This window comes from Cheilinus undulatus, linkage group 13 (assembly GCF_018320785.1).
Source record: "Cheilinus undulatus linkage group 13, ASM1832078v1, whole genome shotgun sequence".
In the NCBI taxonomy this organism is placed as follows: domain Eukaryota; kingdom Metazoa; phylum Chordata; class Actinopteri; order Labriformes; family Labridae; genus Cheilinus; species Cheilinus undulatus.
In genome coordinates, this window is record NC_054877.1 from 19,907,997 (window position 1) to 19,923,958 (window position 15,962).

Consider the following 15,962-nt stretch of genomic DNA (forward strand, 5'->3'; position numbering starts at 1 on the left):
TAAGATGGGTAAACCCACTAAATACGTTACAAATTCCCAGAGAAAAGCTGCTGCAGAGGACATACAACTCTTGAGACATTATGTCATCTCTGTTTGAGGAAGAGGGGTTTTCTTGACCAATTATGGTTATTTTAATGTCACCTGAAAGGGCTGCACTCGTCACTTTTTCTCCAGGAATTGAGCACTTCTGTTATAAAACACAATTAGAACTGAATAAATATGCTGAGACAAAGAGAAACCATCCCCATTCTCTTTTTGAGCCTATGGTTAGGGAACATTGTCCTCTTGATGTCACCTGTAAAGCACATTACTGCCACCACCTGTCCATATTACCTTATTTAAGATATTCAATTCAAAGCCCTCAGAGAGCTTTCAACACATCTATTTTTTAAAGGGAAACCAAACCATCTTCGGTGTTCTCCTTGATGAAACCATATTGGATAAACTTATATGAAGGTCTTACTGTAATCTTAGCAAGTAAAGCAAATTGATAAACAAGCCTAAATCAGATACATGTACACTCTGCAGACAACTACAGTACATATTTGTTTTCTTGGTCTTGGCAGACTCTCTAGAATAATCACTCTTGGTTTTAAACAACTTTATATTTATGTTTTAAGATGTAAACCATTGCATTTTCTTATGGAAACACTAAGAAAACATACATTTGTGCGTTTTTATTTCTTTGAAGATATTAACATTTTGCTCGTTTCGTCAATATTTGGTTTTTGTGTTTTTTAAACTCATCAGAGGAAACCCAGTGATGTAATCTCAGGGTATCATACAGTGCTTATGTAAAATGTTCATCCCCTTTGATGTTTGACCCTTTCACTACATTGGTTTTATAAATCAATCATGGTCAATATAATTTGGCTTTACCGACAAAAAAAACTTTTTAATGTCAAAGTGAAAACAGGTCTCTACAAACTAATGTCCATTAAATAAAATATGAAAATGTAAAATAAGCGACTGCATAAATATTCATCCCCTCCAAGTCAGTATTTAGTAGTCACCTTTGGCTGCAATCACATCACTGAGTCTGTGTGGATAGATCTTTGTCAGGCTTGCACATCTGGACACTGCAATTTCACTCCATTCGTCTTTGTAAAACTGCTCAAGCTCTGTCAGGTTGCACAGGGATTGTTTGTAAACAGCCCTTTTCAAGTCCAGCCACAAATTCTCTATTAGACTGAGATCTGGGCTTCAACTCGGCCACTCCAGAACATTCCCCTTGTTGTCTTTAAACCATTTCTGTGTAGCTTTTGCTTTATGCTTCTGGTCATTGTCTTGCTGGAAAATAAATCTCCTCCCAAGCCGTAGTTCTTTTACAAACGGAATAAGATTGCCCTCCAGAATTTGCCTATATTTTGCTGCCTTTATTTTACCCTCTACATTTACAAGCCTTCCAGGACCAGCTGCTGAGAAGCATCCCCTCAGCATGATGCTGCCACCACTGTGCTTCACAGTGAGGATGTCGTGTTTCTGGTGATGTGCAGTGTCTTGCCCGATAGCCAAAAAGCACCATTTTGGTCTCAGACCAAAGAACTTTCTTCCACTTGACCATGGAGTCTACATGCCGTTTGGTGAACTCTAGTTGAGATCTAATGCGAGTTTTCTTCAACAGTGGCTTTCCATTTGCCACTTTCCCATAAAGCTTTGACTGATGGAGAACCCGGGCAACAGTTGTTTTATGCAGTCTCTCTCGCAACTCAGCTGCTGAAGCTTGTAACTCCTTCCCCTGACTTATTCTTTTCTCTGAGTTGCTTGGAGTGTTATTTGTCATCATGGTGTAATGGTAGCCAGGAATACTGATTAACCAGTGACTGGACCTTCCAGGTACAGGTGTCTTGATACTACAATCATTTGGGACATATTCACTGCACTAATCCCTTTTTAAGAGACTATTAACACTAATGGCGTCATTACAGCAGATATTAGGTATTCACAACTGATATATCATCTGTAAATATATAGGTGTTGTGAACAATTAAGTAGGCGGAATTTTAGGCTGGACCATCAAACCTGCATCAGCTTAAGTCTCTTTTGGTTCTTGTTCCCTACTTTAAATTGAAAAATGTTTTAAGGACTGTGATGTGTTTCTTCTAAATTCTTAAACTTTAAAGTGCATTTGCAAGACTGAAGTTTAAGGTCCGAACTATATCTATATATTGTAATCGACAGCAGTATTTAAATCAAAATAATTTTGAAATAAACGCATGTCAGATATAGGCATGTATCTAATATCATACATCCAAAATAAATAAGTAAGTCTGATAAGGAATAGCCTACTTATCAAACTAAAGCTGCCTTCAACAATTATTTTACTCTGATTAACTGTGGGTTTCCTAAATTCACTGTTAGTTTGTCAGGTGTATAAAGTGTAAGAAAGTGACAGTGTTGATTGAAGTTTCCCAAAGCACAAGATGACATTCTCGTACACATCCTCACGCAATCTTCAGTTTCATGTAAAAGACAAGTGAAGGAACCAGAAAGTAGTCACATTTTTGAAGCTGGATATAAAGAATTTCCACTTCTTTTATATATAATCAAATAGATTGATTGATTACAAAAATATTTGGTGAATACTTTACTCACTGCTGTTGTATTCCATATCACAGCTGTGTGGTTAATTCAGAAATGTAACAAAAGACCAAGCAGAATCTCCCTTGGTTTTGGTGGTTATATTTCAACATCAGCATATTTTCTTGGCAGCATATAAAAAAAGAGAGGAAACAATGACTACAGCTAAATCAGTCTCTAAGCCATCTCTGTACAGTGTAGGTCCGACTGATGAGATGTACCACCCTTCGTTCATTCCCTTCTGTATCAAAAGTTGAAATCCAAAAAACAATCTACTAGTCTCTAATGAACCCATAGAAACTTGAGTAAAAATGTGCAGATCAACCAGAATTCTGTCAGATAAACATGACAAGTGTGTCACAAAGTCCAACAGGAGAGGTTTTCCTTTTTACTTGTAAGTTTCTGACCTTAACTCAAAGGTCCCACCCTCAGAACAAATATAATTCCCCTCTCCATGACCATGCGAGAGACCAAATTTGGGTCAAAATCAATGGATGATCCTCCCTTTACCTGTCCTCCAGGTACAGAGAAGAGCTACAAAATTAACTCCTGACATTAATTGTTCTGTCTGGGCGGTAAAGTCTTTTTGTACGCGTCCCTGTTGCCTCATCATCAGTAAGTAGGACATTAATTGTTCTCTTTTTACTTGAAATAAGCTATATGTTATATTCTGCCATGATGTGCCTCAGTTTTCAGAGCAAAATGAGGCTAGCATCAGTCATGAATATATCATTTCAGAAAATTAGAGTTCTGGCATCCCTGAAACCTTACTGGCCAATTGTAGACACTACAAAGGGATCAGCAGGGACGTCAGTATTTAGACTAGTGCCGTGGCGGGGAAAGTAGTCCATCCACTAAGAACTGTCATGAGAAAAACAGGGCCCAATTCCAGGAGAACAGAAGGTTATGGGATCATCATCTGTGAAAGGGTGAGGTCAATCAGAGATACAGACAAGCAACAGTGAGTGTGTCCGACAAGGCTAGTTCCTCTCCTGCACAAATACAGTTTCCTGTGGACAAAGCCCCGCCTCCTCTAGAGTGATGTCATAGTCCAAGTGGGTCAGCTTCCTCCTGGGAAAGTTGGTGACGAGTTCGAAGCGTTCGTTAGGGTAGCCTTTAGACTGGACGTGTCTTACCAGGGCCTTAAAGTAAGAAGGACAGACACAATGATCAGTAACCATGTGGTAATAATAACCATGCACTTTAAAAAAAAAACATGCTTCTTCTGCCTAAAGCAATAACCATATGTCTGCAGTAATAAAATCACTTGACGGGTCAAATAACAAGATGAAAAAAATGACAGATCAGGCCTTATAAATAAACTTAGCCTAAGTTGTTGTCTTAAGAGCGTGTCCTAATAGCATGTAATTGTCAGATATGGTTTTGCATAATGCATCATCATATGCCTGTTGTCCACAGTGTATGCCTGTTGTCCACAGTGCATCTGTTACATATCTTATTCTCTACCCCTTGAATATGAGTTTCCCCTGTAAAAAATATGACATCTTGCTCTTTTATTATAAAGGTTGAGAAACATATAAAGTGTGTTGCTTTGTATTAACGAGCTTTTTACAGAGGTTAACTAAAAAGATTTGCCTAACACAAGTCAGAGTGCAAGATGCAAGGGAGGATAGAATACACATTTTCAAAGATTTATTTTTGGGCTTTTTATCCCTCAATTATAGAGAGGTAGGACAGAATCAAGGATGAGAAAGTGGGGAAAGACAGATAGGAAAGGAGTCATATACATTAAATGATTACAATTAATAATTAAAAACAAGAGCATCCCTTTTATTTTTACTTCACCAACATTTTCATCCCTTAATGTGTAAATTCATGTGCAATTTTGATGCTTTAAAAGTCAAATCAACTATATTCTCATCACATTAATTTTTATCACTTTTTGTTAGTTTCAACATTGAGGCCTCATCCTTAAATAATAAATGAAAATGCCTATGCTGTTAATGATAAATGTTAACAATAATTTTTAAAAACTGCCACTATTTTCTTTTAATTGAAACAATTTTCATCAAATCAACCTCAAATTAATTAGATCAATTTATAATTTACCACTTCTTTTTTTATATTCAAATGCATTTTATCTCCTCATCATCTAATTCACAAGTTTTTATCACCTCCATCTTTTTTTTGTTACTTTTACCCTTCATAAAAAAGCTTTGTGAAAACATTCCCCTTTTTACACCCTGTAAAACACTCCCATTATCTTATCCATCTTCCTCACCCCTTGTTCTTCATCCATGACTATGCGAGCAGCAGAAAGGAAATTAAAAAGGGAGTGAAAACAGCATTTTTTTTTTCATCACATCACTTCTTGCTGTGTTGCTTACAGGCTGTTGGGACAAGCTAACAGGAATGCCTGTAATCACGCTGATGCTGACGCTTGCTTGCGCACATGTTGTAAGAACATGCTGTCAGAGCTACATGGCTCAACTATAGTGTCGGTGTAAAGACAGGATGCATAAAGTGTAGTCTTACCAAAAGTTTTGCTTTAGATGACAAGGATATTTGTTCTCTCTGTCCATCTGGGTATCGAAGCATCAACCTGGCTTTGGGACCTACAGAAGGGAAAAAAGCAGTTACCATCTTTCATCCATCTAAAAAAAATGATCAAAGACCCAGTTTTTGACTTTTGATTGATTTTAACCGTGTCATCAATTTGCTCAGTCAATAGTGTCGAAAAGGTTATAAGGGATGGACCTCCATTAAAATCTCAGGGAGGTTAAGGGTTGAACATCAGAAAAAAGTGCACAGACAAAAAGACACTGAGGAACTGTGCACAACCTTCACTGCAGTGACTGCATGGCAGAAAACACATGTCAAAACCCAAACAAAGATACGAGCATGTTGTGCATGCATTGTGTATACATGAGTTATATGGATTTTGATGACCTCCTACAGGAAGAAGGTCAGGCTAAAAACCTTAAAATCCACACTGAGAGAAAATCTTACAGCTTGCATTTATTCATTTAAACCAATCACAATGTTTTTTAGGGTGATAGCACAGCCAAATTAAGACACTCGTTCTGGTGAAGTACTTTCTAAGAGTACCTCATCATTTGCCACTTTACTGCAATCCAAGCAGAATGTTTAGGGACTTCAGAAATGGGTAGCTTATCCAACATTCAAAGCATTGTATGAATTATAAAAGCACTCTTTTTAACTCACCACACTTTATTTAGATTTTTTTTTTTTTTCAAAAATCAGATCCATTAAGACTGGACAAGTCTCTCTGACCTGAAATCAACAATATTAACCTCTCTATTAGTAGGGCCCTATAATTTCCGTGTAAACGGAATCGTGGACGGAATCACAGAATTGGACAATAAAAACGGGATCTACTATTTAATGTGGAAATCACGGAAATTGAATGAATTTGACTGAAATGCATTGTTTTTATTTTGGAAAGAGGAACTTATATCTGGGGAATATTATCCGGGGGATCACTAAAGCGGAGCACAACTTGTGCCTCACTTCACAAACACTCACCCCGCCCCCTCTGAAACAATACAAAGCATGTCAAAGCAGCTGTACAGCACACTGGCAAACATTACGTAGCTCAACACTGGGCAGTACCGTGCAATATAATGTTGCTCCTACAAGAAAACTCATCTGTGCTTGGAGTTATTTAATCTCACCTCAGCAGAGAGTCAAGGAGAGAGAGAGAGGTGTGTCTGTGCACGAGGCACACCGCTGAAGTCACAACTTGAAGACCTGCTCACCTCTCAAAGGCTTCAAACTTGAGTCGGACGGACTCGAGATTTTACGAAGTCTTGTAGCCTAAATGATGCTACATTCGAGTATCAGTTAGCCAAATAATCCCTCCCGTAGATACTGTGGTTCCCCTTTGGTTGCTTAATGAGCCAACAGGTGTCCACATTTACTTAGCAGTCTGATATAAGGCAGACGGACAGACAGCAATGTATGGAGGGAGATGAAGAGAGAACCGTTACAGTCAGGAGTAAAACACAATGCGGCATCAAACTGCATTCGTTGTTGTTTTCTGGAGACTCACAGACATGCCCTTTCAAACGCCCTCATACCACAGACAACTCACATGTGTCTGACATGTTGACATACCGTTGTCATCAGGACAGTCTTCTTCACAGGTTTTGGTGCTGCTGGTTTTGGAGGATCCGGCTCTTTCTGCTTCAGGGGGGCAGTGGTTCCCTCCAGAGTCTGCATCAGATTGAGAATGACGAGAACCAGATGCTGAGGGCTCAAGGTGGTTCTTTTTGCTCTCCTCCTTCTTATGACTGTGGTTGTTTTCTTTGTGTGGGGACTTTCTGTGGGAGGAAGAAGAAGTGGAACTATCTGGGTGTAGACGCTGCTGAGCCGCTGTCGATGGGAGGAGCAGGTTGTGTTTGCTGGTGGAACTTTTCTCTTCGTGGGGTCCTGGTGTTTCGCTGTCTGAGCCATCCACAGAGATGGGACCCTCGCTGTCAGAGAAAGGCTCTGCATCTGATTCGTCGTCTGATCGGGGAGAATCGGGAGGTTCGGGAGCATTTGAGGACTCGTAGTGGGTTTCCTGTAGGGAGGCTCGGATCGCTGCCTCCAGCTGACTGTCTTCACTGGCGTCAATCAGACTCTCCTGGAATACAAAGTACAGTGTGTGGCTTTAGACGAACAAATCAAAGAGCTGGGGAAAATAAAATCAATGCGTGGCACTAACAACATGAAACGTATGTATGCGAGTACAGTTACTCTGATGATAGTTTGACAATCTTAAGGGGTTATGATAAACACTAAGAGGACAAAGCATGTGTAAATTTGATGAATTATCAGAGATATGATATATAGATGGTCAAGCTCATAGAATCAGACAGTTTTATTTCTAGCATTAAAACTGTAAATGAAATATAAGAAATGGCCATTTTTTACATGTAGCCTTTTAGATCAGGAGAAGACAAAGAAATTGTATTTTAATATAAAATAACCAAAACCATGTAACAATGGCTTCAGTTGATAAAAAAAAATACTTATGTGAGATAAGAGACCCACAGAGCGAGCTCTTTTGGCTGGGGGTGCATGGCAGGAAGGCCCATCAAGCTGTCCGTGCTCTGCCAGGAAACCAGTTGCCTGCTCCAGAAACGACGCCACATCCAGCTGGTTCCACTCCACCATTTTCTGACCTGAAGTGAACATACCAACACTCTGTTGTGAATATCACAACTTATAAAAGAAGCTCTTTAGAAGTCAGAGCTGATATACATTGATGCAGGAATTGAACTACTTACACAGCTGAGGTGAGATACATTTTGTATCTCAGGGTTACAGATAACAGCGCAAATCAATTTTTTTCTTTGTTTTTTAATCCAGTGAAGAACTAATTTATGGCGTGTATCTATCCTAATGCTTGATTATGCATCTACTCAGTCAAACAACAAATTAATGTATGCACGCATGAAAGCATATGCTGCCATTTTCAAAATAACTAAAGCAAGTTTACCAAGCTCACTCACCTGTACGAGGATCAAGGATGGAAATATAAGGGAACTTGTTTAGCTTATAGAACTGGATGTATCTTTGTCCCTCTTCACTGTCATGATATACCTGTATTGAAAAGAAAAGGCAGAGTGAAACAGAGAGGAAACTTTCAGAATGAGACAAGTTAGTAAATGTAAGCGTTACCAGGCTTAAACCTTGCCATGAAAAGATTCTATGTGCTCTAAGTGAGTTGTAAACAGTAGCAGAAGAAGGCTCTGCATTATCAACTACAACTTTTCACTGACCACTCCATTTTCATGTCATTTCATTTTGGGTTCTCTTGATAAGTGAAAGGCTGTCAGGCTGTCAAGGAGAAATAGGTAGGGATGAGGGTCAGACCACAGCGTGGCTGTAAAGTTGCAAGTAGGGCTGAATTATCAAAAAACCCACCTTTTTTAAACACAAGCCATGTATTCAGTCTGTATACATCATCTGACTAATCAGATGGTGCCTTGGATATGCTGGTCGATCAAGTGAAGCTCCAGTTGTCAAACATACTCCCCTGAGTAACTGGGTGTAATTCATAGTAATTTCATTCTCATAAATTGGTTTTAAAAATTTTGGGGGGCTTTTGCCTTTTAGATAGAAGAGCTGAAGAGAGATAGGAAATATGGGGTGAGAGTTGGGAAAAACATGCACCAAGCATGGATCTGGGTTTTATTTTACAACCAGTGCGCTGAGGGCTTTAGCCTCTGTATATGAGTGTATGCTCTGCCAACTGAGCTAAATCAGAGCCCAAGACTTTATGTACTGACATAGGTGTGGTAGTGATGTTAACTAGTGCGATGGACGATCAGGAGAGAAGAGCAGGAAATATGGAATATAAAGACTGTGTGGGGCGGGAAAGACCACACATTGCAACCGTTACTGTGTAAGACTTGCTGAGTGGTTGTGGCTACTTCCAGAGGAAATTTGCCAAACCTCTATCACAAGCTGCACCACAGCAATAAAGAAGTACAAAAAACCGTCAGAGCTATTCAAAGAAATCCAAAAAGTTGAGTAGCAGCTAATCAATAACTTTGCTATCATTACAACAAACAACATTAATGCTACAAAGATGGCAAATTTCAGTGACTTTGCTCAAGAGGGGGATTTAGTTGTACTTCATGCTCTTTTAGAATAGTGTTCCTACTTAATTTATTTTTCCTCATCGTATGTTAGACAAAATTATAAACTATTTAGAAGGAGCAGTGTGCTGCTTGTCACTGATAAAGCTGGGTATCTATTAAAATAAGCAGAGAGACTTTAGAGCTAATTATCTCATCATGCTTGTTAATTCAATGCAAATTTTTTGTTGTGATTTTGAGCATCATTGTCACACAATGCTTATTTTCTCTTATTGTTCAGGCTTAGTTACAGCCATGGCTAGAGGGTGAACAAAGAAAAAGCAGAGCAGATCCAAAACTTTAAGGTTCTGTGCACTGGAGCTTCCCATTATATCTTGGTTCTTTATGTTTTTGATAATTAGTCTTCATGCTATTAGTGGAAAGGATGTCCAACCCAGACTATATCAAATGCTGCTGGCTCAGGGCTCAGTCCTTCATTGGAGCAGGGCTGAGCTTGATGCTTCACCAGAAATGCGCTAAAATGCACAAAGAGAGCGGATTTGAGAGACAACTAAATGCTGGCTACTGTTAACATTCTAGCCTTAGTAGTGTGTCATCGAAATCCTCTATTTTCAGGGTTTTCAAAAGGCCAAAACTGTTCACATCTTTTAATTGTAAATGTAACACTCAAACATACTTAAACATTTTTCTTTTGCACACTTGCTTCAGCCAACAGGAAAATTATGAAGCACAGGTTTCCCTACATTTAGAAAAGGTTGTGTTGCTGCACAGACACCTGTTTCATATCAGCAACTTCAGACAATGACAGCTCAACGTGACAAAAAGATTAAAGGAATAAAAAAGAAGCCATGTATGCCAGAATCTGAAATTGCATACCTGCCAGAATATGAAGTGCTCTCTGATGATGTTCTTCACAGCATCATTACTCCAAACATCCCTGTTCAGGCACTGGCAGGCAAAGTCTTGAACATTTTGAATGTTGATCATGAGCCACTTGTTCTCCAGCTGCCCGCAGTCTTTCGCCTTTAAGAACAATAAAGGAAATACAGAATCAGAAAAAAATACTAAAAATAAGGCTGGATGAAGTAAAAAAAAAAAAAAGAAAGATTTAAAGTCAAATTTGTTGACAAAGTGCCAGGTTATGTACATTATTTAAAAAAAAAAACAACACCAGCTGAGTTTTGTAAATAATTTGATTGCATTTCCAACCAGAGAGAAAGGGAGGCACCCCTGATCTCATATCTGTGATCTACAGTCACCATCTGAAATATCTCTGACAGTTCACACAAGCTGAATAAAGACGTGTGATGTAACGTGTCCGGTGAGTGACTCCTCACCGTCTCAAAGCTGCCTTTGTGCATGAGCTCAATGGGAGGACGGAAAAGGTCTGCCAGGGTGCTCAGTTTCTTATCCACCGTACCACCATTACGCAGCTCCTGTTCCTGTCGGACTAAAAACACAACAATTATTGCTACTTTTGGAGGCAAAAAGACATGACTGATTGCCTTGTTGGCTGTGACTCTGCAGCACTAAGAGGTACCACATATGCGAGCAAACAGATTCTTAAAGCTGGGATAGCTTGAATTAACTCACTTGTTTCAGTCTGGAAGTCTCGGAAACCATCAAATATTGATCGGGCAGGTCGCCTTCGCTTTGGCACTGCACATAAAAAAGACACCTTACAGAAACAGTACAACTAGTAGCATGGGTTTTGTTTAAGGTCAGTTTGCATGAGGGTGGAGAAGAGAAGAAGCAGGCTATTACCTCCAAACAAGGGTTCTGGTTCAACCAATATGTCCTGCTTCTGGGGAATGGGTGCTCGCACTTCACTGAGACAAAAGGAAACAAATATAATCAGCCAAGTCATAAAGGTGCACTCTGATCTTTCACTTTGCTCAAAAATTTTCTACTATTTCACTGTTAGAAACTCTAAACCAAGAGAGAAGTTTGGGAGTCGGAGCAGTTAAATGACCTGGTCTGAGGACAGCTGTATTGACTTGTTTTCTGACTGAAGTTTGTGAAGACAGAATGATCTTACTCTGAAGGGGGAGCTCTGCTGCTTGAAGCTGCTGAGCTAGAGCTGGTGCTGGGCTCTTCTGCAATCCCTCCACCATCCAGAAACATTGTCACCGCCATCTCCAGGTTGTTGTTGCATGCCTCCAACATGTGTTTTCCTACACTCTCAGTTGCCCCTGAAAATGAGGTTGAACATATGCAAATTGATGTTTAAAAATATTCATAAATTCAGCTTTGATAAGACTAACACCATCAATGCCATAAATACTGAACATTTGAAATTTAAGTTGTGTAATGTATCATCAGCTACACAACAGAACTTGAGATTTAAATATTGAAAGTATTTATTCTAGGAAGATATTAAGAGTTTCTCTACTAAATTCCTTCTTATATTAAAACATTGATCACTATTGGAAAAAAAAGGTTTGCCATCGATGAATTTAAGGAATGATGGTTTAACATAATATCATAATATCAGCCCTGTAGACAGACATCTCTGCAAATAACGTAGCATAAACCAATGTCTGTAATAGATTAATATATGTTGTCTACTTTAATTCCTGGCATCTAGCACACCAAACCTCTGTTTAAGAGAAGTGTTTTTGAGTGGAAGGAGTGACCTGGTGGGTAAGTTCTGATCTGTTTTTGGGGTGAAATATGAGCGAAATAAAGACAATAAAGACATTTTGACCAAAAGCAGCGATGAAAACATCAGAACTGTATCAGCAAACAGCTAAGAATTTTATTTTAAACATCAGTATCTGCTGTGATTTTCACAATTGTGCATCTCTCATAAACTTTACTCTGAAGTGGCAACTTGCATCTGGACAGTATTATTTTGACAGGATATACAGTGCTTGACAAATTTATTAGACCACCCTAACCCTAACCAAAGTAAGGTTTATGCCACAGCTGCCCTAAATTAACAGCATTGGTTAATACCAATATAATTTTTTATGTTTCTGCAATGGTTAATACACCAATATGTAGAAGCTCTTTAACCCAAATGATATTTTTAATGCTAAAATATAATTATTATTGTTATCCATAAAAAAAAAAAAAAAAGAGTTTTAGTGGTTGAATGTCATGCTTGATTCATTCTGACTTCTCAGAGAAGCCCAGTGAGCCAGCTCAATTTTTGGGTGAATTCAGTTTGAAATTCCTCATTCCTGTTCAAAATGGTAAAATGTGGAGAGCTCACTGAAAATGAAAGAGTCCCCATTAAAGCACTTCATGATGCTGGATGGTCTCTGAGACAAATATGACAGGTGGTCTAATAAATTTGTTAAGCACTGCATACAGAAAATCTGTTATTGAATGTAATACTTTTAACGACCTTCGACAAGACCCTCCTCATATACAGTATTTTAAGACTCGATTATATCTTCAATTTCTAACCCATTATATTAACAACAGTTATTTATGTCAGAGTGAGACAAAATGTGACAACAAAGAACATAAAATGCTGGTCGTATATATTGTAGAATTCAAGATAGGGCTAGGTAATTAATCGCAAATTAGATTAAATCACAATATGGCTTGCTGCAATTTACAAATCCCAGGAGGTGCAATATTTCTTCAAGTTGAAATGTTTCAAAAGACATTAATGCATTCATTTTTGCAGGAGCAGAACTTTTGTTTACATTATGCAAACAATGTAGCATCTAAAGAGACAATCTCTCTGAACAGCAGTGTTTTTAGATATGATGTACTCACTAATCCCTGCTTGCATTAATGCTGATGCACCATGCTGCTGCTGGGAAAGCTTAACCTCCTCCACCCCAGCCTCCTCCTTTATAGCTTAAAGCTTGTTGCACCCTCGTATCTGAAATAGTTTTATTATTTTCAATACACATCGTCATAAATGTGTCTATCCATATGGGGATTTCTAGCCATGTGTACCCTGGAACGTCAAAGCAAGCTTCTGGTTAAACCCAGGAAGCATCTTAAGAGCAGAGCCTTCTCTGCCAAATAAAACTGTATATCCATTTTGCAATAAAATGGTTAAATGTATAATGGGAGTGTTCCTGACTGAATGTAGGTTAAATATAGAATGATTAATTGCCTGTATTAGTTGAAAAGATACATTAGAAGAAGAACCATATAATAATTGCATAATAAATCACAATCGCAATATTGGGAAATAAAATTGCAATTAGATTATTTTTGCAAATCGTTCAGCCCTAATTGGGAGAATTTTGAGTTAAGACTGAGAAAAAAAAACTGATAATATAAGGTAGCTTAACAGAAGGTCTTATTTTTACATAAGCTGCATAGAAGTCACACCACAATCTAGAAGTACCATTTACTTTTTGTTCTGCAGTTAAAGCCGAAAAGTAGAACAGCATACATTTAAGCTTTATGGGGGGAAAAAAATGTACAATTGCTCATTTCAGGATACTTTACATACTGTTTAATTCTGATTTTAAAGCCTACAGCCTCTTTAGATTACTACAAAATAATAAACAACAAATTTCCAGACACCATGGTCTTACATTTAAGCTGTTTTATACTTTTTTAAAAGACTTACATTTGGCTAAATAGATTTACCAACTTTTAATACTTTTTAAGACCTCTGTGACACCAGTTTAAAGTCAAAACTACAGAGAAACTACAGAAAAAAAAGAATAACATATTTGCCAATATTTGACTTGAGCTGAAAACACATCATGAATCAAAAAGAAATATTTTAAAGGGGCTTTGGCTTTGTAACCTTTGATTCATGGCAGAGTTTTTTTGTATTCTTTTGGATGAAAAACTATGATAAAAATTAAAACAATTTACAACATTAGGGTTATCACAGTTCCCACTAATTAAAACAAAACTTAAGCAATATTGATGGCAGCAAATACAGAAATCCTGATCACCCAAGAAAGGGCTGTTTCTTGTTTGCAAACAAACTCCAGAGCATCACTGACTGATACTTTATATCGCAACATTGGTAATATTTGGTGTTTTTGTATAATATAGAAATTTTGCAAAAGTTTGCCTTTTATTTGATAGATTTGTTTACATCATCGCCTCATTATTATAAGAGCTTCTATAGTTTCTAAACTTATGGTATTAAAATGCATCAAAGAATTTGAAATTTGAACAACTCTAAACTATCTGATTCATGCATTCTTTTTCACATATTAAACAAATAAATAATGCTTACAAGTTTAAAGATGTATTACTTCCTATCGAAAAGAACACTGCTAAAATAAGAGCATAAAATGAAATTAAAAAAAAAAAAACGGTGTGTCAAATACTACATCTGGTTTAGCCCAAACAGCTTCCTCAGTTTCCGTGAACTAGAAGAAATCTTCCGGTAAGAAGATAACATGAATAGCAACACTATTGTTGCGTACCACTGTGATGTATAAGCATAAGTACAATAAGTCTGGGCACTGAAATACACGTATCTTGCTAAACAGCGGACAACTATGGCTCACTGAAGTGTTGGGGTAAGTTAGCTCATGTTCAAGCGACTTGACATCAAGTCGATACATTTACACATGGCGATAAACGCATTATGATGACTTGATGTACATATTTTAATGGTTAGATTCGTCAAGCTATATGAATAATTTACACGTAAGAGACCAAATCACCTGAGAAAGAACATCAGTACTTCAGAAATACAACGTTACAGCCCCGTTCGGCTACAATGAGCTCTCCGTACGCAGTGCGCATGTCTGTTTCACTTTTTAAGTACAGCAGCGTAGCAGCCCACGAACTGAGTCTCCCCTTTTCCCCATGAAATAACAAAAAACTGAAGCAGTCTATCCATTAAAAGCACTCAAAAACTATCAAGGACCTATGTACAAGTGGTTGGAGGCAGATACCATCCTACTTGGAGTGTGGTTTACACAAAAGACACAGTGAAGATGACAGTCACACAATATGAAGCTCCGGTTGATGATGAAGAAGGGAAATGTTGCTCAGCGACGTCCATTCCACATAATCGAATATGCACAGTAAAAACGAGAACAAAATCAGCTTAAAGCTACTGATATAGTTTCTATAATAACGACCAAAGAGAAGAAACTGTAACATCTTTTGCAGTTCTAACGTAACGCGTTTAAAGTAAACGCTTTGGTGGACCTTTTTGAGAATCTTGGACTGGAGTTTATCTGATAACTGGCTGTGGTTTTTCCCCTCTGCAAAGCATTGACAGCGTAGGGGCCACAGAAAGACTTAACGGCCGTTTTCTTTTCTTCGCTCTCATTTCATGGTTTGCTGGGCAAGCGAGCCATTTCTGTTTGATATTCCAAACACATTTCATAGATTAAACACAACATAATATGTTATGATTACCTGTTATTGCTGTGAACTGTTGTATTAACCCGTTCAACCCCGGAGCTGAGGTGTCTCCGAGCGCCGCCATCTTACCGCCACAAACAACAACATAAATTTAGCGCATGCGCCCCGCCGTCTTTTTCCCTTCTGCCTGGCGCGGCGCAAACTCCATACGTAAGCAAAGGGTGCGCTGCATTGTGGATAACGTAGTCCGGGAACAACAGAGTACTGGCACACTAAGAATATTAACTTTAAACTTTTATCATTCTATTTTTCTTTAAAAATTTCGTGGTGGTTCACCGTTAGATGTCATTCAGACAAATATGCTCAGCAACCTTTCCGCACATTCTCATTTTTATACAACCATGTATGTAAAAACATTGCTAATGTAATGTTGTCATGATATTTCCTGTTATTCGTAATTATAAAATAAATTGCTGATTATTCTTTTAATTTGTGACAGTCCAAACTATGTGTAAAAGCCCCATGTTTAAAGCTTACTGTATGAGAAGC

The 15,962-nt window shown here is 38.1% G+C and overlaps 1 protein-coding gene across 1 annotated transcript; it reads right to left on the reverse strand.

Moving 5' to 3' along the window:
- Positions 1-1,648: 1,648 nt before the first annotated feature.
- ubxn7 (UBX domain protein 7) lies at positions 1,649-15,573 on the reverse strand. The gene is given in 11 exon segments (XM_041804399.1): positions 1,649-3,722; positions 5,077-5,156; positions 6,679-7,189; positions 7,600-7,730; positions 8,061-8,151; positions 10,029-10,175; positions 10,490-10,602; positions 10,746-10,811; positions 10,917-10,981; positions 11,191-11,344; positions 15,468-15,573. Coding segments are annotated over 11 exon segments (1,626 nt in total). The 3' UTR covers positions 1,649-3,560.
- Positions 15,574-15,962: the final 389 nt, after the last annotated feature.